The sequence below is a fragment of the Bison bison genome, unplaced genomic scaffold (assembly GCF_000754665.1).
Source record: "Bison bison bison isolate TAMUID 2011002044 unplaced genomic scaffold, Bison_UMD1.0 scf7180017864324, whole genome shotgun sequence".
NCBI classification, from domain to species: domain Eukaryota; kingdom Metazoa; phylum Chordata; class Mammalia; order Artiodactyla; family Bovidae; genus Bison; species Bison bison.
This window is the reverse complement of record NW_011494896.1, coordinates 10,986,654-11,010,833: the sequence shown is the minus strand read 5'-3', so window position 1 is coordinate 11,010,833 and position 24,180 is coordinate 10,986,654. Positions and strand designations below refer to the sequence as shown.

Sequence of the window (24,180 nt, the reverse complement as noted above, 5' to 3'; positions counted from 1 at the left end):
GTCAGACTTTATTTTTCTGGGCTCCAAAATCACTGCAGATGGTGACTGCAGCCATGAAATTAAAAGACGCTTACTCCTTGGAAGGAAAGTTATGACCAACCTAGATAGCATATTCAAAAGCAGAGACATTACTTTGCCAACAAAGGTCCGTCTAGTCAAACCAGACCACTGGTTTTTCCTGTGGTCATGTATGGATGTGAAAGTTGGACTGTGAAGAAAGCTGAGCCCTGTAGAATTGATGCTTTTGAACTGTGGTGTTGGAGAAGACTCTTGAGAGTCCCTTGGACTGCAAGGAGATCCAACCAGTCCATTCTGAAGGAGATCAGCCCTGGGATTTCTTTGGAGGGAATGATGCTGAAGCTGAAACTCCAGTACTTTGGCCACCTCACTGGATTGAGTGACCTCACAGAGTTGACTCACTGGAAAAGACTCTGATGCTGGGAGGGATTGGGGGCAGGAGGAGAAGGAGACAACAGAGGATGAGATGGCTGGATGGTATCACCGACTTGATGGACGTGGGTTTGGGTGAACTCCAGGAACTGGTGATGGACACGGAGGCCTGGTGTGCTGCAATTCATGGGGTCACAAAGAGTCGGACACGACTGAGCGACTGAACTGAACTGACTGATATGAAGTGACTGCTAAGTCACTTCAGTCAAGTCTGACTGTTAGCGACCCTATGAACTGTAGCCCAAGAGGTTCCTCTGTCCATGGGATTCTCCAGGCAAGAATACTGAAGTGGGTGCCACGCCCTTCTCCAGGGGATCTTCCCAATGCAAGGATTGAACCCATATCTCTTATGTCTCCTGCACTGGCAGGCGGGTTCTTTACCACTAGCGCCACTTGGGAAGCCCATATCTATCTACCTATCTATTTATCTATGCTTGTTTTAAATTGCTGACCTCTTAATTTCAAATTCATTTTAGATAACCTGCATTTGTACTCCCCTCCCCTCACAATTACTTTTTGTTTTTTTCTTTTTTTGGCCATGTCACACCACATGCAGGACCTTAGTTCCCCAACCAAGGATCAAACTCATGCTGCCAGCAGTGGAAGTGCAGTCTTAACCACTGGACTGCCAAAAATTACTTTTTTGATATTATATATTTTACACCTCGGAGAAGGCAATGGCACCCCACTCAAGTACTCTTGCCTGGAAAATCCCATGGACGGAGGAGCCTGGTAGGCTGCAGTCCATGGGGTCGCTAGGAGTCGGACACGACTGAGCGACTTCACTTTCACTTTTCACTTTCATGCATTGGAGAAGGAAATGGCAACCCACTCCAGTGTTCTCGCCTGGAGAATCCCAGGGACGGCAGAGCCTGGTGGGCTGCCGTCTCTGGGGTCGCACGGAGTCGGACATGACTAAAGTGACTTAGCAGTAGCAGCATTTTACATCTCATTGTTTTGTGTCTCTGTTAGCCACTTAATTGTGGATACAAATAATTTTACTATTTTTGTCCATTTAACTTCCCTAGTAGCTTTGTGTGTGGATTATTTCCTACCTTTATTGTATGTTTGCCTTTACCAATGAGCTTTTCCATTTCATAATTTTCTTGTTATTAGTTGTGGCCGTTTCTTTCTGCCTAGAGTAGATCCTTTAGCATTTGTTGTAGAGCTGATTTGTTGGTGCTGAATTCTTCTAGCTTTTGCTTATCTGTAAAGTTTTTGATTTCTACATTGAATATGAATAGGAGCTTTGTTGGGTAGAGTATTATTTGGTTATAGGTTTTTCCTCTTTCCTCACTTTAAGTGTATCGTGCCACTCCCTTCTGGCCTATGGAGTTTCTGCTGAAAAATAATCCGATAACTTTATAGGAGTCCCCTTGTATGTTATTTGTTGCTCTTCCCTTGTTTTTAATATTCTGTCTTTAATTTTTGTCAGTTTGATTACAATATGTCTTAATGTGTTCCTCCATGGGTTAATCCTGTATGGGACTCTGCTTCCTAGACTTGGGTGACTTTCCTTTCACAGGTTAGGAAAGGTTTCAGCTATTATCTCTTCATATTTTTTTTCAGGCTCTTTCTCTCTTTGCTTTCTGGGACCCTTATAATGCCAATATTAGTGGGTATGATGTTGTTTCAGAGGTCTTTTAAACGGTCCTAATTTCTTTTCATTTTCTATTTTCTGTTTGGCAGTGGTGATTTCCACTACTCTGTATTCCAGCTCACTGATCCATTTATCTGCTTCATTTAGTCTATTATTGATTCCTTCTAGTGTGTTTTTCGTTTTAGTTATTGTTTATTAATTCTGTTTCATTTTTCATTTTAAAATTCTTTGTTAAAAACTTCTAATTTCTCTCTCTGTGCATCCATTCTCCTCCCAAGTTCTTTGATCATCTTTAAGATCATTACTCTGAACTCTTTCTCAGGTAGGTTGCTTATCTCAATTCTTCTTCTGGGGTTTTATCTTATTCCTTCATCCAAAACATATTCCTCTGTCTCCTCATTTTTTCTACATTGCTATTTGTATTTTTAAGTATGTGGTAGGTTAGTTATGTTTCCCCACCTTGGAAAAAAAAGTGGCCCTGTATAGAATAAATCCTGTGTGTCCCAGAAGTACACTCCATTCTCAAGGGCCAGGGGCCAGCTGGTCCCAAGGTAGTGTCCGGGCTGCATTTACAGACTCAGTTTGCAGGCTGCAGGACTGACTGTAGGTTTTCTTATTTTGGTGTCTGCCCCCTAGAGAGTTGAGCTGGGTCTTGACCCTCTGTTGTGCAGGGCTTTGTCTAGAAGCATGTCCTGTGGGCTCAGGAAGTCTACAGGCAGCGCCTGTCTGCTGATAGGTGGGGCCGTGTGCCCAGCCAATCTGTTGCTTGACCTCAGACATCCTAGCACTGAAGCCTACAGGCTGTTCTGTGGGACCAGGTTTTGATGTGTGAAGGTATCAACCTCCAGGAGAGCTCATGCAAATGAATGTGCCCTGATGTTTCTGCCACCAGGGTCTTTGTCCCCAGGGCCTCCCTTCCCCCACTCCCCAAGAGACCCTCCAGAACCAGCAGGAAGGTCTGGGCCAGTCTTCTATCAAATTACTGCTTTTGCCCTTGGTCCCGGTATGTGTGAAATTTTGTGTACACCGTTTAAGGGTGAAGTCTCTATTTCTCTCAGTCTTGATGCACTTTTGTGTTCAAGTCCTGTTGGCCTTCAAAACCAAGTCCTCTTCATGGTGCTGGAACCCTGGGCTGGAAGGCCTACATGGGACTCAGAACTCTCACTTTTGTATGTAAAGATGTGTAACATATTTATTCTCCATTTTGTGGGTTGTGTACCTGGGGAGGTATGGAATTCAATTATATTGTGAGTCCACCCCTCCTAGTGGTCTCATTATGGTGCCTTCATTTTGAACTTCAGGCACTCATTGTTTTGATCCAGACACCTAGTTGTTTATTACCTACCTGGATCTTAGGAATATACTGGACTGGTAAAAGGAATGGGAAGGCTTTGAGATATAGAAGGGACAGAATAAGAGAAGGCTGAGGAATAAGAAGCTATGATGCTTGTGAACCAAATGACTCCACTGAATTGTTTCATAGAGTAAAGCTAGAGGGGTGTAAGAGTAGACAGTGGTATGGTTGACGGTGTCGCAGACCTCAGTTTACATTTATTTAGTGGACAAGGCATAGCCACTTCAGATAACTGAAGCAGGAAATTCATGTGACTGACAACGATTTTCCAGACTATGCATTTAAGATATATTGGAGTACCAACTTATAAGTGTGCCACATTGGAGAGATTTTTTTTCTTCAAAAATGGATTTAACACCATATACTGTATTTTTCCCATATAAGACTACATGAGTTAATATTACTTTTAACCTCATTCTGCATTTAAGGAAGCTTAGTAAGCGCAGAGGTACACAGCTAGAAAAATGTGAAATCAAATGGTAAATTCAGGTCAGATTCTAACTTTCTTTTACTCCATCATGATTCTTATATCATAACTTTAACGTTAAAGACTATAAAACTGTAACAGTACCATTGTTGATAATAGGAAAATGGGGAAAGTTTGCTCTAAGTTTAGTTTTCATCTTGTTAAGTTTCACCTGTCAGCTGAATACATAAGAGGAGGTGTTCTAGAACTAGTTAAAGAGAGAAGAACTAGGAAAGATGAGAGGAAAAGCTGAGGTGTTAACTAGAACTCATCTGCATAGGAGCAAAAGGACATCTAATCAAAGCTATTACACCTCGGAGTTCTCATCTATAAAATGGAGATAGTAATATTACCTACTTCATAGAGCTGATCTAAGAATTAATGTACTGTGCTAGATACGGTATAAAAGTGAAGTGAAGTCGCTCAGTCATGTCCAACTCTTTGCGACCCTGTGGACTGTAGCCCTCCAGGCTCCTCCATCCATGGGATTCTCCAGGCAAGAATACTGGAGTGGGTTGCCACTTCCTTCTCCATAGGTACGGTACAGGCATTCAATAAATGATGCTGTTATTGTTAAGTTAGTAGTAGTGTGGGTGGATATGAAACAGCAAATTTGAAAACTATTAAGGTGAGAGAGTCAGATTGGGAGTTTGGAATTAGCAGATGCAAATTGGTATATATAGAATGGATAAATAACAAGGTCCTACTGTATAGAACAGGGAATTATATTCAGTATTCCGTGATAACCCATAATGGAAAAGAATATGAAAAAGTATGTATATACATATGTATAACTGAATCACATTGCTGTACAGCAGTAATTAAAACAACACTGTAATTCAACTATACTTCAATAAAAATTTTAAAAGGTGAAATTTGCAGGATAAGACAGTTTATTAGATTTAGCGGGCAAAGGAGAAGTCTGGCATGGATAAATGGGTACATGGTTGTACCATTTATTGAGACTGGGTATATCAAGAGGAGAAACAAGTATGTTTGTGTTTGAGACAGAGGCTGGGTAGATAAAAGGAGTAATTCTTTTGGAATATGTTGAGTTTGAACTTACATTAGGGCTCTAGATAGAGATTTCTAGCCAATATTTAGATTTATAGGTCCAGGCACTGTCACATTTTAGCTAGATATCTTAACCAAGTTATATAGCCTGACTGTGTCTCAGTTTAACCATTTCAAAATGGAGAATAATAATGTCTATTTGTTATGGGTTGATGAAAGAGTAATACATGGGTTGGGAAGAATAAATTTTAAAAATGACACCAGTTGCCATCATGCAAATTCATTCTTTCTCCCACTCAGTATTTCTCAGTGTAATTCATGGATCTCTTACATCAGAATCATCTAGAGGTTTGTTTAAAAGGCATGTCCTGATCTCCCTCACTCCTTCCAACTGCTAAATCAGAATGTCTTGAGGATGGGACCTGGAAAAAAATGTATTTCACTTGGTTGCTTTGAATACTAAATATGTTCATCTTTGTAAAACATCTGCCACAGTACCTGTCACATAGGAGACACTTGATTTTTTGTAATTTTTAAAATTTTCTTTTCTTCCTTAGTTACCAGAAAATTATGTGCTTGGCACATAACAGTGCTCTACACTATTAGTTTCTCCCAATAGAACTACAGAAATGATCAAATTACTTCTAAAAGTCTCAGAAACACTCTGATTTGTACATCAGATGCTGCTTAATAAGGAATCCTTGAGGGATTAAGAGCCTGAGAGTGTTTAGAGGATTTCTTATTACTTTGGACGACTTAAATTGTTTATACCATGAACTGATGGAAGTACTATCTCTAGTTATTTTTGTGCTCTAAATATATGGTAGTCGTGCTGAGCTCTTCTTTTTTTTTTTTGGCTGCACCACACGGTTTATAGGATTTTAGGTCCCCGACCAGGATTGAACCTGGGCCCACAGCACCAAAAGCATAGAACCCTAACCTTTGGACCACCAGGGAATTCCTTTGTTCAGCTGTTCTTTTTAATGAACTTAGTGATGAACAATAGTAAGTATTTATTATCATGCCTATGGACCAAGCTGGAGCAGCTCTACCCCAAGCTACAGTTGGCACGTTGGCTGAATGCTCCGTCTACCTTGGACCAGGGAGATAGCCAGGACCTGATCTTTCTTCATGGGGCTATCTGAAGCTCACAAACATAATTGCCACTGAGCAAGTATATTTCAAGATTTTGCTTGCCTCAGGTTCACCAATATAAATTTCCATGTCAGTAGAGCATAGAAGTATATATAAGTGTGTATATATATATATATATATATACACACATATGTATATATAAGAAGGCAAGAGGAATGAATATTTGCTCAACGGTCATCCAAACTATCAGAATGTTTAGTCACATGTTATACATCTGCATATGAGTTGTTCCTCAGGTAACTTAAGCCAAACATATCCAAAGCTGATTTCATTTCCTTTTCCCTACTGCACCCCCCTCCCCCCGAAAAAATCTAGGAACTTTCTTGTGTGTTTTTCCATAATTCCATTAATGGAATTACTGTCTACACAGTCATCTAGAAGAGAAGTATCACATACAATTTTTATGTCTCCAGCTTTCTCCTCCACCACATCCAACGGAGTCCATTTGTTGACTCAGCCTTGGCAAAGTCTTTCAAATCTGTTCCTTCCTAGTGCCCAGTGCTCTCACCTGGGCTGTGGAATCAATCTCCTACCTGGTTCTCCTGCCTCTTATTCTATGTTTTTGAGGTTTGTCTTCTATTATCATTTCTAAAACATGAACTAGTCATGTCACTGCTCTGCTTAGAGAACTTCCAAGGCTTTCCCTAAACCTCAAAACTAAGTAAAAACTCCTCAGGATGTGGTTTAGGGCCATTAAAAAAGTAATAATAATACAGTTCCAATTTTTTTTTTCAATTTCATCCCCTATATTTCATAAAACACATGTGAAGGCCTACCTATTCCATACCCAATACCCATTCCCTTACAAACCTACCATGATCTTTCATTTCTGTACTTTTCCTAAAACCATTTCCTCTACTTGAAATTAACTACTCCCCTCTGTACCTGTTGAAATCTTATATATCCTTCAATTCCTAGCTTTTGTTTTATCTCCTCTCTGAAGCACTTCCTGTTAATCCTTGTAAAAATGAGCTGCTTAGCCCATTCTCAGTATTTCAGTGTATTTTGTGCCTCTATTTTAGCACTTAGTGCAGTTCAACTGTATGGTACTGAGTGGGCATTTGCCTGTCTGCCTCATTACGTGGTGAGCTCCCCAAGGGCACGAGCTATGCACTTAGCACAGCGCCTGCAAAGGAGGGGCTCAGTAAACACTGGCTGCATTGAATTTTTCATAATAAATGTTGTTAAAAATCTTTTTTACACTTTGTGACATTCCCTCTGAGGTAGGTTAATGTTGTGATTCCTTTTTTTCATCAGTTTAAAGAGGGTAGGAGCAGATTATATAGTAATTGCAGAATGGAAATATATAAAAAATTGTTGTCTTCAACCAGTGTCCTTGAAATAATAATTACTACTACCTACTTCAAAATCTCTACCAATCATTAAATAACTGCTGTTATTTAATGCAGAGCCTGGTCAAATATAGCTCTTCCAGGGTCACACCACTAGTAATTTTTGGAACCAAGATTTGAACCCTCAGTCTTTATAAAGCCTATACTTTTCTCCTATTACATACTGTCCTCACTCATTTCTATCCTAAAGCAATAACTGTCTTATTGGAAAAGAGTTTTCTATGTGGAAACATACATATATCTTTCATTTATGTTAGGCTGAAAAGGGGCAAGGAGGAAGATATAAAAATTTAAAAGAAAAGCAGGACTTCCCTGGTGGTCTAATGGTTAAGAATTTGCCTGCCTATACGGGGAACATAGATTTGATCCCTGGCCTGGGAAGATCCCACATGCCTCGGGGCAACTAAGCCCCTTGCCACTACTCCTGAGCCAGCGCACCCGAGAGCCCATGCTCTGCAACAAGAGACGCCTCCGCAGTCAAGAAGCCCAAGCACTGCAGCAACTAGAGAGTAGCCCCCGCTCACGTCACCTCAGGATAGCCACGAGTACAACAATAAAGACCCAGCACAGCCAAAAATAAATAAGTAAAGCCAAACCCAATTAGCAGGCACCAGAAGAGAACCAAAGGAAATGTGGAAACTTTAAGCTATTTTTCTGATTTTTTAAAATTGAAATATAGTTGATTTTTACTGCACCTTTTAATTTTGAATAATATGAAACCTACAGAACAGTTGTATGACTTATGATAAATACCTTTCACAAAATCCTCAAGTTGTTAATACTTTGCCATATTTGTTTTTTCTCTCTCATCAGATACACAAACACACACATTTTCCCCCAATCACTTGAGTGTAAATGGCAGATATTTTAGCATTTCTTTCCTAAAAACATAAACTTTCTCCTGTATAGCCACAATATCATTCTTACAACTAAGGATATCCTTGATATACTAGTATACAGTATATTTTTATTTCCCCCAAAATGTCCTTGTTATAACCATTGCTGATTTTGTGGTTTTATTTTAATATATAATATGGCAATAGGTATAAAGTGTAACATAATTCTCAAAGTCTTGTCCATTTGACCAGACTAAAGGTTCTTATGCTCAGGACATGGCTACCTAAGGAAATACAGTTGAGCTGAGCTGTCCCTAACCCGTTCTGCTTTTGTGTTTGTTTTGCTTGTGCTTCCATTCGCCTTCTAAACCTGGGTGACATGGAAAGTCTATATTGAATGTCTCCTTCCCCTTTTTCTATTTTGAAATATTTTGAACCTATATAACAATTCGAAGAAAATAATAAACACTTGTATACCATCAGCTTAGATTTACCAGTTTTTAATATTCTGGCACATTTGTTTGTTTTGTCTCTCAGTATCTTTCTTTCTGAATAACTATATTTGCTAAATCATTTGGAACTAAGTACTGACATCATGATACATAACTCTATATGCTTTGGCTTATATCTAATAAAACAAAGGCATTCTGCCTTACATAATGTTACACTCAAGAAACTCAACATTTATAGAATATAAAATAATATCAACTCTATAATCAAGCTATAACAACTGTTCCAATCAAATATCTTTTATAACTGGCTTTCGTTTCAAACCCAAGATCCAATGAGGGCTCATGTACTGCATTTTGTTGTCATCTTTCTTTAGTCTTCCCTGACTTCCCTGGTGGCTCAGATGGTAAAGCGTCTGCCTACAATGCGGGAGACTCAGGTTCGATCCCTGGGTTGGGAAGATCCTCTGGAGAAGGAAATGGCAACCCACTCCAGTACTCTTGCCTGGAAAATCCCATGGACAGAGGAGCCTGGTAGGCTACAGTCCATGGGGTCGCAACGAGTCGGACACGACTGACTGACTTCACTTCTTCTTTAGTCTATCAGTACACAGATTTATTGATTGAAGTATAACTGACCTATAATACTATGCAAGTGCCAAGTACCCAACATAATGATTTCATATTTCTATACATTAAAAAATGATCACCACAATAAGTCTGGTTACTGTCACCTTACAGTTTTTATATTATTGATTATATTCCCCATGCTGCACATTTTATCCCCATGATTCATTTATTTTGTAACTCACCTGTTTCACTCATCTCCCCTACCACCTCCCCTCTGGCAACTACATGTTTATTTTGTGCCTAATTACTGTTTTGTTTTTTTGCTTGCTCATTTGTTTTTTTAGATTGCACATATAAATGAAATCATTTAGTCTTTGTTTTTCTCTGACTTATGTCACTTAGCTTAATACCCTCTAGGTACATCCATGTTGTCACAAATGGTTAAGATTTCATTCTTCTAGTGTTTTCATTTTCTTTGCAAAAATACACAGAAGTGGAACTGCTGGATCGTATAGTACTTCTATTTTTAATATTCTGAGGAACCTCCATATTGTTTTCCATAGTGACTGTACCAATTTACATTCCCAGCAGTGTACAGGGTTCTCTTTTCTCCACATCCTTGCCAACACTTGTTATTTGTTGTCTTTTTGATAAGAGCCATTCTGACAGATCTGAAGTGATAATTGCACTTGGAATTCTCTAGGCCAGAATACTGGAGTGGGTAGCCTTTCCCTTCTACAGGGATCTCCCCAACCCAGAGATTGAACCCAGGTCTCCCACATTGCAAGTGGATTCTTTACCAGCTGAGCCACAAGGAAAGCCCAAGCATACCTGAATGGGTAGCCTATCCCTTCTCCAGCAGATCTTCCCAACCCAGGAATAAAACTGGGGTGGTGGGGCAGGGAGGGGCATTGAATCCAGGTCTCCCACATCGCAGGTGGATTCTTTACCAGCTGAGCCACAGAGAGCCCAACAGACACATGAAAAGATACTAATAGCTTTCCTCCAAGAGAAAACAATTAAAATTTCCATAACATCATGTTATGGAAAGCCTCCTAAAGAAGAGGAACAAAGTCAGACACTCACTGAAGGAGGACAGCCTTAGTGGTTTGCCCAAGGAGACTGGAAGAAGCAGAGGGGGAGCCGGTGGCAGAGAGAGGATGGCTCAGTGACAGGCTGACGCTGCCCTCACAGGCCTCTGCACAAGGCTGTGAGTAATCACACGCCAAGGCCTGGAGCCACAGGCTGCTGCAGTTACCTTTCACGTCACCCTGTACGTTTCACCCTGAGCCTGCAGTAACGCACACAGCAGCCAAATTGGGTTCCACTGATCCTGCAACCCTGATGGGCTCCTGCTGTCCCTAGTCTCTGAATCTCCAGAGGATGATTCAGATTCGGTTTTGCACTCTTTTATGACCTTTCACTTCACTGAGCAGTGGGCTTGTTTCATTATACTAGCACGGTCAGCTCTGACAGCCTAGGAATCATGGTGCTCCTCAGAGTAGAGGCTGTTCTTTGTTAAATGAAGGAATCATTCAGTATTTCAGAGAAATTCATCTACTTGCAAGTGAAGCTCTCCAACTCTGAATTATAATTGTTAAATATTTACCTTGGTCATTGTCCCAGAACAAACATTTTAAGTTCTTTGTATTGTAACTGTTCAGCTTGGAGTGGTTCTAGGATTGATCACAGAGCTGTGGAACTAGAAAGAGCATCTAATCCAATTGTTTTACAATTATTTTACAAGTATCACGGGCTTCCTCAGTAGCTCAGTTGGTAAAGAATCTGCCTGCAATGCAGGAGACCAGGTTCGATCCCTGGGTCGGGAAGATCCCCTGAAGGAAATGGCAACCTGCTCCAGTACTCTTGCCTGGAAAATTCCATGGACAGAGAAGCCTGGCAGGCTACTGTCCATAGGATTGCAAAGAGTCGGACACAACTGTGCGGCTAACTTCCACTTTTATTATAATCAAGTGAAAAAAATCCCCATTTTTGTTTTGCTTTTAAAAATATATAAACCTAAATTACTTCAGAAATAAAGACTCTAATCCCTGGTCTATTCTGATCTTTGTGGAGAACAGGGAAAGCTGGAGGCAGAGACACTGCTCAGAGTCCCCTGGGCACTAGCTCTGCATCTTTGCCCGCTGTGAGGAAGTAGCCTTGCTGCTCATCAGTTTGGATCACTCTTTGACATGCAGCTGTTCTAATTTACAACACTGATACTGCCTTAGGTCTTAGTGTTAATTCCTTAGGAAGATGTTGATGAAGTCAGTCAAAATATAAAAAGGTATTAGTGTGAGAGCCTGGCTATGTTATCTGCTCTGGAACACGCACTGGCTGAGTGAAGCATGTCAGCAGTAGTTGCTCACCCCACAGGGACTCAAGAGACACAGAGAGTGCCGGCAAAGATGTGCTGCATCTGCTCCTGCTTTGTGTAGCCACCCGGCTTCTGCTAAACGTAGTTTCCTTGGCTAAATAAATCGGGAAGCAGTGAGAACGTCTGTGTGCCTATATATGTTCTTTTCCTGCTCATCTATAACCTACCTATATTGAAAAACAACAACAACAAAACCTATTCGGAAATAATTTCTGACTTACAGAAAGTTACAGGAATATTAGAAAGAATTCTTGGACTCTTCCAGTGGTCCAATGCTTAAGATTCCATGCTTCCACTGCAGGGGGAACAAGTTCAATCCCAGGTCCCCCAGTCAGGGAAGTTCCACATGGTACGGACAGAAAAAAAAAAATTATCATTTTACCCAGATCCAAATGTTAAAGGTTTATCGTATTTTTTATAGATATAAACCTTTATTTTTAATATGATATCCAGTTATGGAATCAGATGATGGTGGTGGTTGAATCGCTAAGTGTGTCCAGCTCTTGGAACCCCATGGACTGTAGCCGGCCAGGCTCCTCTGTCCATAGGATTTCTCAGGCAAGAATACTGGAGTGGGTTGCCATTTCCTTCTCCAAGAGTTTATCATATTTTATCATCCTCTTCTCCAGTAGACACTTTTTTCTGAACTGTTGTAGATATTCTGTTTAGGAGTAAATACACACAGGTATTTAACTAAATTAGAAGGGAACTGTCCTTAGGTAAAGGACATCTAAGAAAAACAAGGACTTTCTCACAACACAGTGATGAAAATCAGGAAATTAACATTGATACAGTACTATTATCTAATATATAGGCCTTATTAATATTTTGCCAGTTTACCTAATACACGTGTTACATTTGTCATACTAATAGAATCATACAGTATATAGTCTTTCGGGACTTGCATTTCTCACTCAGCATAGTATATTTTGGGTGCTGTGTCGCTCAGTCATGTCTGACTCTTTGCGGCTCCATGGACTATAGCCCAACAGGCTCCTCTGTCTATGGGGATTCTCCAGACAAGAATACTGGAGTGGGTTGCCATGCCCTCCAGGGGATCTTCCCAACCCAGGGATCGAACCCAGGTCTCCTGCATTGCAGGCAGATTCTTTACCAGCTGAGCCACCAGGGACGCCTATAGGTCTGGATCCTTTGTTCCTTTTCTATCATTCAGTAGTATTCCATTCTTGGATTATAACACAGTCTGTTCGTGAACATTTGGGTTGTTTCCAGTTTGGGACTACTACGAATAAAGCTTCTATAGATGACTGTAGTTAACAGTACCATATATGTGAAAGTTAAGACTAAATTCTAAGAGTTCTCATCACAGAAGAAAAAATTATCTTTTCTTTGTCTCTATATGAGATGATGTTAACTAAACTTATTATGGTAATTATGTCGTTATATAAGTCAAATCATATGCTGTACACCTTGACTTATACAGTAATATTTATCAGCTATATCTCAATAAAACTAGAAAAAATCTAGAGTAGGATATCTTGCTTCTAATTAGGAGTTAACAATGCCCCCCACCCATAAAAAGCTGCTGTGAAAGTTCATGTACAAGTTTTTGTGTAAATGTTAGCTGTCATTTCTCTAGGATAAATACCCAGGTATATGATTGCTGAATCATGTAAGCACATATTTAAGAAGATGCCAGACTGTTTTCCTGCTAGAACATGAAGAAAGTCAGATGCAGTCAGACTGGTGAGACAGCTGAGAACTTACAGATGGACCATGTTAAGGAGTTTGGCAATTCTAAGAGCAAGGAGAAGACACTGAATGCTATTGAGCAGAGGAGACATTTGAACGGTTTTGTATTTTGCAAAGATTCCTCTAGCTACAGTTTGCCCTACAATTCCTCTAAGGGCAATTTGAAGAATGGATAATTGGAAAGGGCCAAAGTGGTTTTATGGACACCAGTTAGAAAGTTACTTCAATAGGCTAAATAAGAAGTAATGGCAGCTTAGACCAGGGTAGTGGCAGTAGAGATGGAGAGGAATGGACAGGTCCAGGAGATAATAAGGGGACTTTCCTGGTCCACTGGCTAAGAATCCACCTTCCAATTGCCGAGGGCACGGGTTCAGTCCCTGCTCAGGGAATTAACATCCTACAGGCTGTGCAGTATTGCCAAAAAGAAAACTAAAAAAATGAGATAATAAGGAAGTAAATTCTTCTGTCCACTCTTTTAGGGAAAATGTTTAATATTTAAACATTATACTTAATGTTTGGCTGTAGGTTTTTCTTAAATGTCCTTTACCGAAGGCCAGTTCCCTTCTAGTTATTTTTAAAGAACTATTTTATTCATTTGACTGCCAGGTCTTAGTTGTGGCACATGGGATCTAGTTCCCTGACCACGGATGGAACCCAGGCCCCGTGTTGGGAGTGCAGAGTCTTAGCCACTGGACCACGAGGGTAGTCCCTGTAAGGTTGTGCCTCGTAACCCCTCACCTGTTTCACTCATCTCCCCCACAGCCTCCCCTCGGGCAACTCTGTGTTTATCCTCTATTTCTGTTTTGTTTGTTGATGTTTTTTAGATTACACATATAAGTAAAATAATATAGTATTGGTCTCTGACTTATTTCACTTAAGATACCGTCTAGGTCCATCCATATTGTCATACATGACATTATTTCATTTTATGGATAATATTCCATTGTATATACGTGTACCACATCTTCCTTTTTAAATTAATTCTTGTGGGAGTATAGTTGCTTTGGGCTTCCCTGGTGGCTCAGTGGTTAAGAATCAACCTGCCAATGCAAGAGAAATGGGTTCAGTCCCTGGGTTGGGAAGATCCCCTGGAAAAGGAAATGGTAACCCACTCCAGTATCTTGCCTGGGAAAGTCCATAGAGGAGTCTGGTAGGTTACAGTCCATGGGGTTGCAAAACAGTCAGACACAACTTGGTGACTAAACAACAAAAACATAGCTGCTTTACAATGTTAAGTTTCTTACTGTACAGCAAAGTGAATCAGTCACACATAAATACAAATCCACTCTTTTTTAGATTTCCTTCCCCATTAGGTCACCACAGAGCGCTGAGTAGAGTTCCTTGTGCTACACAGTAGGTTCTCATTAGTTATCTGATTTATACATAGTAGTGTATATATGTCAGTCCCAATCTCTCATTTCATCCTACTGATCCTTCCCCCACAACCTGTGGTCATTAGGATTAGTTCTTTCAAGTTTCAACAAAGTTGCTCCTTAGTTTATAGTATTCTAATACAGTGCCTTAAACTGGAAGGTTAACTGGTTTCTGTTCAAGTCCCAATTCTAGTACTTAGTGATTTGTGTCATCTTGTATATATTTTGTGATCTTTAGTTTATCTATAAAACAAGGAGAATAGATGTTTTTGTGCTATTATGCAGAGCACATAGAATAATTTCTATAGGTGTTTTATGAAAACTGCAACTATACACATGTAAGATGTTATTTCAAGATTTAATTTAAAAAATACTTATTTAACTGACAAACAACTAATCTCAAAAATATACAAGCAACTCATACAGCTCAATTCCAGAAAAATAAATGACCCAATCAAAAAATGGGCCAAAGAACTAAATAGACATTTCTCCAAAGTAGACATACAGATGGCTAACAAACACATGAAAAGATGCTCAACATCACTCATTATCAGAGAAATGCAAATCAAAACCACTATGAGGTACCATTTCATGCCAGTCAGAATTGCTGCGATCCAAAAGTCTACAAATAATAAATGCTGGAGAGGGTGTGGAGAAAAGGAAACCCTCTTACACTGGTGAGAATGCAAACTAGTACAGCCACTATGGAGAACAGTGTGGAGATTCCTTAAAAAACTGGAAATAGAACTGCCTTGCTGCTGCTGCTAAGTTGCTTCAGTTGTGTCCGACTCTGTGCACATAGACGGCACGCCCACCAGGCTCCCCCGTCCCTGGGATTCTCCAGGCAAGAACACTGGAGTGGGTTGCCATTTCTTTCTCCAATGCATGAAAGTGAAAAGTGAAAGTGAAGTCGCTCAGTCGTGTCCGACTCTTCTCGACCCCATGGACTTCAGCCTACCAGGCTCCTCCATCCATGGGATTTTCCAGGCAAGAGTACTGAGAACTGCCTTATGACCCAGCAATCCCACTGCTGGGCATACACACTAAGGAAACCAGAAGGGAAAGAGACACGTGTACCCCAATGTTCATCGCAGCACTGTTTATAATAGCCAGGACATGGAAGCAACCCAGATGTCCATCAGCAGATGAATGGATAAGAAAGCTGTGGTACATATACACAATGGAGTATTACTCAGCCATTAAAAAGAATACATTTGAATCAGTTCTAGTGAGGTGGATGAAACTGGAGCCTATTATACAGAGTGAAGTAAGCCTGAAAGAAAAATACCAGTACAGTATACTAACGCCTATATATGGAATTTAGAAAGATGGTAACAATAACCCTGTATATGAGACAGCAAAAGAGACACTGATATATAGAACAGTCTTTTTGACTCTGTGGGAGAGGGAAAGGGTGGGATGATTTGGGAGAATGGCATTGAAACATGTATAATATCATATATGAAACGAGTCGCCAGTCCAGGTTTGATGCACGATACTGGAAACTTGGGGCTGGTGCACTGGGACGACCCAAAGGGATGGTACGGGGAGGGAGGAGTTCAGGATGGGGAACACGTGTATACCTGTGGCGGATTCATGTTGATATATGGCCAAACCAATACAATAAAAAAAATACTTATTTGTTCTTATACCTTTATAAATTTCAATCCTATCACCTCTAAAGCTTTCTAGAATGAAAAACTCTTCTGTCTTTGGCAAGTTTTTTGTCCTCTTGGTGTTTTAGCAGCTCTTTTCTAAACCACCTCTAACTTATGATTAGAATGTACCCGTTCCACAGCCACTGCATCAAGGCATATTCCAACTCATACTTCAAGATGCAGTTAGAACAGCAAGTCTTTCATGACAGTTTTCCACTCATATGTATTCACTCCCCAGTACTGGGCTGGTATTTACCAAACTAACTCCTGTATCCCCCTGGCTGACTTGGAAGCAGTTCAGAAGCCACCATCCTCTAATGTTAATCTTCATTAAAAACCTTACCTTAAATACCTCTGGGAGAATCTGGGAAGACTCTACAGAACGACAGGTAAGGGGTAGGTTTTAGAGCATCAGTCAAAGTTTTCCTGGATTTAAGTAGGAAACCAGCTCAGCACAAGGAAACAGAATGGAGCTTTCCAACTTTTGGCATGGTGTGTGCACATGCTTTTTTCTCCCACTTCCTCTCTTTCCACTCACCTGTCACTTACACTCCAGTCATAAGGAACTACTTGTAGTTCACTAGGTTGCTCTTTCCCCTGAGCCTTTAAGTTCATGTTGTTCCCTGTGTTTGGTATGCCTTGTTCCCAATTTCCTTTAACCTGGCTAATTCCTGTTTATCCATTAAGTGAAAGTTGCTCAGTCATGTCTGACTCTTTGCCACCCCGTGGACTATACAGTCCATGCAGTTTTCCAGGCCAGAATACTGGAGTGGGTAGCCTTTCCCTTGTCCAGGGGATTTTCCCAACCCAGAGGTCTCCTGCATTGCAGGTGGATTCTTTACCAGCTGAGTCCCAAGAGAAGCCCAAGAATACTGGAGTGGGTAGTCTACCCCTTCCCCAGCGGATCTTCCCGAGCCAGGAATTGAACCAGGGTCTCCTGCATTGCGGGTGTATTCTTTGCCAACTGAGCTATCAGGAAAGCCCATCTCAACTTAAATGTCACCTCCTCTGGGGTGTCTCCCCTGACCCCCTGGCCTGTCTCTCTCAAGTCTGAATTAGGTGCCCTTTCTCTATGTTCTCACAATACCCTGTTATTCCCAGGGCCCAGGTGACACTGCATAGAGTAAACCTCAATAAACATTTCTTCAGTGAATGAATGAATTTCACAAGAATGCTGACTGCAAAGAAAGATTTGAAAAGCTGGCAGCTGATGAACATTCTCTTTCCATGTCCAGCATTCTCCTGGTGTGCAGCCTGCAGATGTGGAGGAAGTTGTGGAGAAGGGTGTGCAGATCCTTGTGATTGGCCGAGGGATGAGTGAGGCCTTAAAGGTTGGTATTGGTGAGCACAGCATTCCTGAGGACTTCCAGTAATCTCTCGGGTCTTTACCATAGAGATACGTCCATGTGTCACGCACCCCCATTCTGCTGAGCCAGTGGATGGCCTAGGATGAAGTAGTGGCTGAGCCTACTCTTCCTCATCAGGGTTGGTCTCTCCAGTCTCTACGTAACCAAAGGCTGGTGTTGGTTCAACCATATTCCAGAAATTCCTCAATCTTGGAAATATCTTAAGTTCTATAGCTATCAATATTTGGCTCTTCAGAGTTTTATGGTATCTTCCATTTTTACAGTACTTTAAATTTTTCTTTTCTTGGTCACATTCAAGTTTTTTTTCCCTTTTCAGAAAAAAAAAATGTTTGTTTTTATTGTACTTATAGAAATAATACATGCTTGTTGTGAAAAAGTCAACACAGAAACGTAGTATTAAAAAGGTGAAAGACTCCCCCTTCCCAGTCACATATGATGTATATGTAACTGCTCCAATTCTCTCTACACATCTAGTAATATATACTCACTTACGCATACTGACATCCATGCTTTTACATAAACAGGATCACACTATACATATTGTCCTGCAACTTTTTATTCATTTGTTATTGCATTATGGACAGCCTTTCACGTAAGTTTATAGAGATCTACTTCATTCTGTCCCTTATAAATGTGTCCTAAAATCCAGTTCCTTACTGATGAAGGTGCCTTTATATTTTTTAGTTTAATCTAGTTTTTTTCCCCTCCATTAAAATGACTCCTATCCATAAGGCTACTGTTAATATAAAACTGTTCAAATATATGAAAAATATAGGACATTTTAAAAACATTTCGCTGAGAGTTCCTTCTAACAGAGTTGAATTAAAATTTATTTAAAAATAATATTCAGGACAAGTCAGAGTTGAGAAAATATCCAATAATAGCTGCCACTATTGAAAATCTTTTATATAAATTCATTTACAAATATTTATTCAGCACCTTCTATGGGTCAGACACTATTCAAGGTACTGGGGACAACAAGGTAAAAAAGGTTCATGGCCCTCGTGAATAATAAATATGTAGACAATTTCAGATCATAATAAATGCTGTGAAGAAAATGGTGACTTCTGAGGGCTGTTCTAAATGAGGTGATCAAGAAAGGCCTGAGAACACATTTGAGCTGCAGTATATGTACATTCGTAAGACTTCATCCTCACACCAACCTTGTGGTTTTAAGTATTATCATCCCCATTTTATAGAGGAGGAAATTGCAATTGACAGGCTTTCAAACGGTCTCTTGGTTATTGCACGGCAAAGTTAGAAGTTAGACTCTGGTTGGATTGACTCAAACATTTAACATTTACATGCTAGACATTTTACATACTTTAGCTGAATTTGTTCTCATACTAACCCTGTGAGTTAGGTGGTATTACCTCTATTTACACACATGGCAAAAGAGGCTCAGAGTATTTAATTCACTTACCCAGTCATACTGCTAGGAAGGACTTAAATTCAAGACTGTCTGGCTCCAAAATCCATGCTCTTTCCAGTTTCCATTTCACCTGAGCTGTGTGCACATATTTTATGATATTTCTGTCAACCTCTTAGAAGACTCTCTGACTCCTTGGGGCTCACTGCCAAATTTTGGACTGGTGACATGCTGGGTGATTGGGGAGTGACAGTTGTCAGTGTCCAATTCTGTAGAATATATTTGCCTCATAGCAGGAAAGGAAAGCCTGGGGGCCTTTCACCCTGATTTACTCATCTTTTTCCTTCTTTCCAGGTACCCCCATCAACCGTAGAGTACCTCAAGAAAAAAGGCATTGATGTGCGGGTCCTCCAGACAGAGCAGGCAGTGAAAGAGTATAATGCCTTGGCTACCCAAGGCATCAGGGTGGGAGGGGTCTTCCATTCCACCTGCTGATGGAGGCTTAAGAGAATAAATCACTGAACAATGATGCCTGCGACTGTCACTCTCGCCACTCTCCACTCCAGCCTCCCTAGCACTTTAGAACAGCTGCCTGCACCAGGTCCTGGGCTAGGCTCTGCGATGCGCGGATGACTCAGGCAAGGCTCCTGTCCTAAGGGGTGGGGAGGCGGGGATAGAGGAGACAGATGTTTACCAAAGTTTAATACTGTGGTAAATGTTAGACCAGAAGTAAATGAAAATAAAGCCAAAAATGAAGAAAGCCTTCTGATTTGAAGTTTGAAAGCCAAAGTTTCAGTACATTAAAATCATATTGTAATTGATACTTTGAAATGTTTAGTCATCAACCAATTTTATTAAGTACTTTGTATACCAGACAATGCTACAGGTTCCAAAGACAGCAGTAAGTCTTGTGCTCATCAAGTTTCTATTCTAGTGTGCCAAATAAATAAGCGAGCAAATACATATTGTGAATAGAATATGTTTTAAGAAAAATAAAGCAAGATAAGAAAAGAGTGATAGGGGCTACTTCAGATATGTGGAAAGGGAAAATTTCTTTGTGCAATAACATGAGCAGAGCCCTGAAGCAACACTTCAGTAACAGTAAAAGGAGCTATGCCTTGATACTTAGGTTCTAGACAGGCTGTTCCACTAACTAAACCTGAGTCTTGCCAGTTCTCTCGGCCTCAGATTCCCTCACTATAAAATGATAGAGCTGGACTACATGCCTTCTAATGGCCCCTACTGGCATGGATAGCCATGGTTCTATTAAATACCAAGTGACCTTTTTGAAACCTTGCTGCTGCTAAGTCGCTTCAGTCTTATCTGACTCCTAGTGACCCCATAGACAGCAGCCCACCGGGCTCCCCCATCCCTGGGATTCTCCAGGCAAGAACACTGGAGTGGGTTGCCATTTCCTTCTCCAATGCATGAAAGTGAAAAGTCAAAGTGAAGTCGCTCAGTCGTGTCCGACTCTTAGCGACCCCCATGAACTGTAGCCCACCAGGCTCCTCCGTCCATGGGATTTTCCAGGCAAGAGTACTGGAGTGGGGTGCCATTACCTTCTCCTTTTGAAACCTTACGATAGACTAATAGAATTATTAACAGTTATCAGCATTGCCTTATTTTTCATTTTCCCTGTTAATAAAAGTTAACGAGTATTGGCTTTGGTGTCCATTGGCCTTGACTTTGACCTGTGGCTTCCAATGCCATTCATTGGTTGGGCATTTATTTAATTTCTCAGAGTTTCACTGTTCTCATTCAGATAGGGATAATATTAGTACCTGAAGTTATCACAGGTGTTAAGTGGGGTAATTCACAGAAAGTCTTAGCACTCTGCCTGGCATGTACTAAGGACTCAATAAATTGAAACCACTGTCATTATCTTTCTCCTAAGGGGGCTGCTGTGTAAAGCTAACTGGTTTCATCTTATGGTTCTCAATATAGCAGCTTATTATTTCATAGATTCATAGGATGTTGGTGCCCAAAGGAATTATCTACTCTTTTTTGCTCACTCATTTATTCAGTAATTCTCTTTCATACTCATTTACTGAAAGTCTTTTTTTTTTTTTTTTTGAAAGTCTTTAATATTCTTATGATCAATTATTGCTGGATCCTAGGGGTACAGGAATGAGTAAGTTATAGTTCCTGCCCTCAGGAGTTACCTGAGAGAGAAATCAACAAGACAATAATGATAGTGTGTTAACATTATAGCAGTTATAACATCCAGTGGTAGCACAAAGGGGGACTAACTTATCCTACCAGAATAGGAGGAAGATTAGGAGAGACATCACTAAGGATGTAACACAGGTCTTAAAGAACAAGTGGTTCATTTATTCACCAAATATTTGGGAACTTTTCAACAGACATTAACTAGGTATGCTATCGATCATGGCCATAACTGAATAAAATTGCTCCACCCCCACCCTTGTTGAAGCCACGGCCCGGAAAGTGGATTTTTGCTCCACATGATCCTGTCACCTGACTGGCCACACTGGGCATCCGACCTAAGGACAGCCAATCAACTTAAGATGTGGCTCGGCAAGAAAACCTAAGCTGAGATGACTGCCATGGAAAGTGATCTTTCCGAGTTTACCCAGCAAGAAAGTGGCAAAGGCAGGATTAGAACCCAACGCTATGTCGTGATCTCTTTCTGCCACCTTAGGAGACCCGCAGGAAATAGATTCTCACAGACCTAACCCCCAGCCGAGAGGCCTGAGAAGGTCAAGCTCAGTGCCCTTTCCACAACCAACCGTTTGTCAGATGACGGGGTCTTTCTAGACCTCAGTTCCCTCAGCTCGGAAAGCCAGATTCATATAACAAGCAGGGATGTCTGATAAAAATTCAGACTATTTTTCTGGGTGATGAGATAAAAGAATTTTTGTTGTTGTTAAATGTAAGATAAGACAGTTCCAGTGGGTGTTGAATTAGGTGTGGGTGTAATTAGGTGTTCCTAAGTGAGTTGTCTCTACATTAAACATAACTTAGTACAAACTTCTTAAGAGACAGAAGTACCTGGCAGTGAAGTTATTAAACTTTGTATCAAGGCTGTAATAGCCCCTACTTCTGAATCTCTTCTGCATGGTCAATGCTGGAAATTCCAAGAACTGGGAGAGAGGTTCTTTTTCCATGACACGATACTGAGTCCCACACACCCTTTGGTTCAATTTTTAAGTTGCGTGCACAGCCCTCACTCTGCCCACACTCAATTCCTTCTAGCTTGAGCAGCTCCTAAGACAAGAAGTCTTGTCAGGTGCTCGGTGTGTACCTGCTCCTCAGTTCTGTTTGGTGAGGTCAATTATGTCAAAGACAAATTTACAGTCCTTTCAGAAGCCTGACTCTCAGCTGGCTTTTGCAGGCATGTCACGGTACTGTCAACCCTGCTCTGGACTCGTGGACTCATTCATTCTTTCCTTGCTTGGTGTGTGCCAGGCGCTACGCTGGGGATACAACACAGTCTTACTGCCCAGCTATTCACAGACTGGTTGGGAGAAACAGACATATAAACAGAGTGATGATGCAGAAGTTGCAAACTGTCACAAATCTACCTGGAGACAGGTTTTGCTGGTCTCAGAGTAATCTGAACATTTACTTGAATTACCAAAATTTTTAACATGGATATATATGTTTTTTTAACATGAAAATGCAGGTTACTGGCTTTTCTGGAAGAATTAGAAAATATGATCAGGTCCATACCTATGAACAGCTGAACAGCTGAGTGGAGCTGAACAGCCTTCTTCGGACAGAGAATCTGCTGATTCTTAGGTCTCTATCATTTTCCTACGGCCACTGAACCACTTCTTTTTTAAAATTGTATGAGGATTATTCTTTTTCATAACTTTGAAAAAGAGGATGCATTTACAAAGCCCCTTACTTTTTCTTTCCCCCCTGCCCACCTGCTTCAGGGTTGGCATTTGTGAACCTGCCATAAATAAAATGGTTGAGGAATGTATAGAAGGCTGTGGAAACATAAAGGCAATGCATCAAGCCCACAGGAGACACAGACAGGTTCCAGAATGAGGCTCACTCCTGAAGAATGAAAAGAAAGGGACCATAGGAGACAATCTGAAGAGCACATTCCAAGGTCCAGGTGTGAGGCAAGAGACATAATGGTGAGAATTAGGAATAACTACAGATAATCCTCTACAGCGGAAGAAGTACAGAGAATGTTGGGGACTCGGAGTATGAGGCTAGAGAGGACAGCAGGGGATGAAGAGTCTTCAAGGACAGTTTAGACTTTATCCTGGAGCCAAGAAGTGACCCACTTAAGGAGGTTTAAGCAGGGGAATGAATGTGATCAGATCTGGGTTTTGGAAAGATTACTCTGGCACCTGTGTGAAGAATGGGCTGAAGGGGAAAAGATTTGAGACAAGCAGTTCATTAGGAAACTAATCTCACACTTCTAGAGTGATGATGTAGACTGCATCAAGACAGACACATTGAGTAAAGAGGACTGAAACATTTAAAGAAGCAGAATCTAAAGGACTTGATGGCTAGTTTTATATGAAGTCTAAGGATAGTGTCCAGTGTGACAGTTTCCAGCTTTGACCAGGTACACAGTTGGTCGCTCAAATTGCAGAAGAGACCCCAGGAGAGGCCTGATTTCCAGACTTGCTTCTACTAACTCAGTCTCTCTGGCTGCACAGTTACTTATAAATGAGGGTGCCACATTAGAGTCATCTTTATGCCATCTTTATGTCCCTTTCCAGGTCTTTGTCAGAAAAATCAAGATTCTCATAATTCCCAGAGAATTCGGAGAAAGAAGAATTTAAAAGGTTGAGCTCAACCCCTCATGTGGTAACTTGAATTCCTTTAAAACACACTTGTCAGGAGCCTGTTCAACCTCAGACCGAACACATTCAGCATGGAAAATTCCTGATCTTCTAAGACAACCCATTCAATTCTTACAGTTTCAAAAACTCATCCTATGAGACACTGCCTGAGAAGTCTCGAGCAGATAAGCAGTCTGCACCATCTTTTGTCTTGGATAAAATGACTGAAGAGGAAGATGATGCTTATGACTTCAGTACAGATTATGTATAATAAAGCCTTGTCCTGTAAAAAAAAAAAAAATTAAAAA

General features: G+C 40.7%; 1 protein-coding gene across 3 annotated transcripts in view; it reads left to right on the top strand.

Annotated features, from left to right (window-relative positions):
* The window catches only part of AAMDC (adipogenesis associated, Mth938 domain containing), a 38,405-nt gene extending 14,249 nt beyond the window's left edge, over positions 1 to 24,156 (top strand). For 2 of the 3 annotated variants that reach the window (XM_010853236.1, XM_010853237.1), the window contains exons 3-4: positions 17,603 to 17,698; positions 19,458 to 24,156. In XM_010853236.1, the coding sequence (XP_010851538.1) occupies positions 17,603 to 17,698; positions 19,458 to 19,598 (237 nt within the window). In that variant the 3' untranslated portion in view covers positions 19,599 to 24,156. The remainder of the gene's footprint in view (positions 1 to 17,602; positions 17,699 to 19,457) is intronic. The other variant, XM_010853235.1, reaches the window with a different exon arrangement.
* The last annotated feature ends 24 nt before the right edge of the window (positions 24,157 to 24,180 follow it).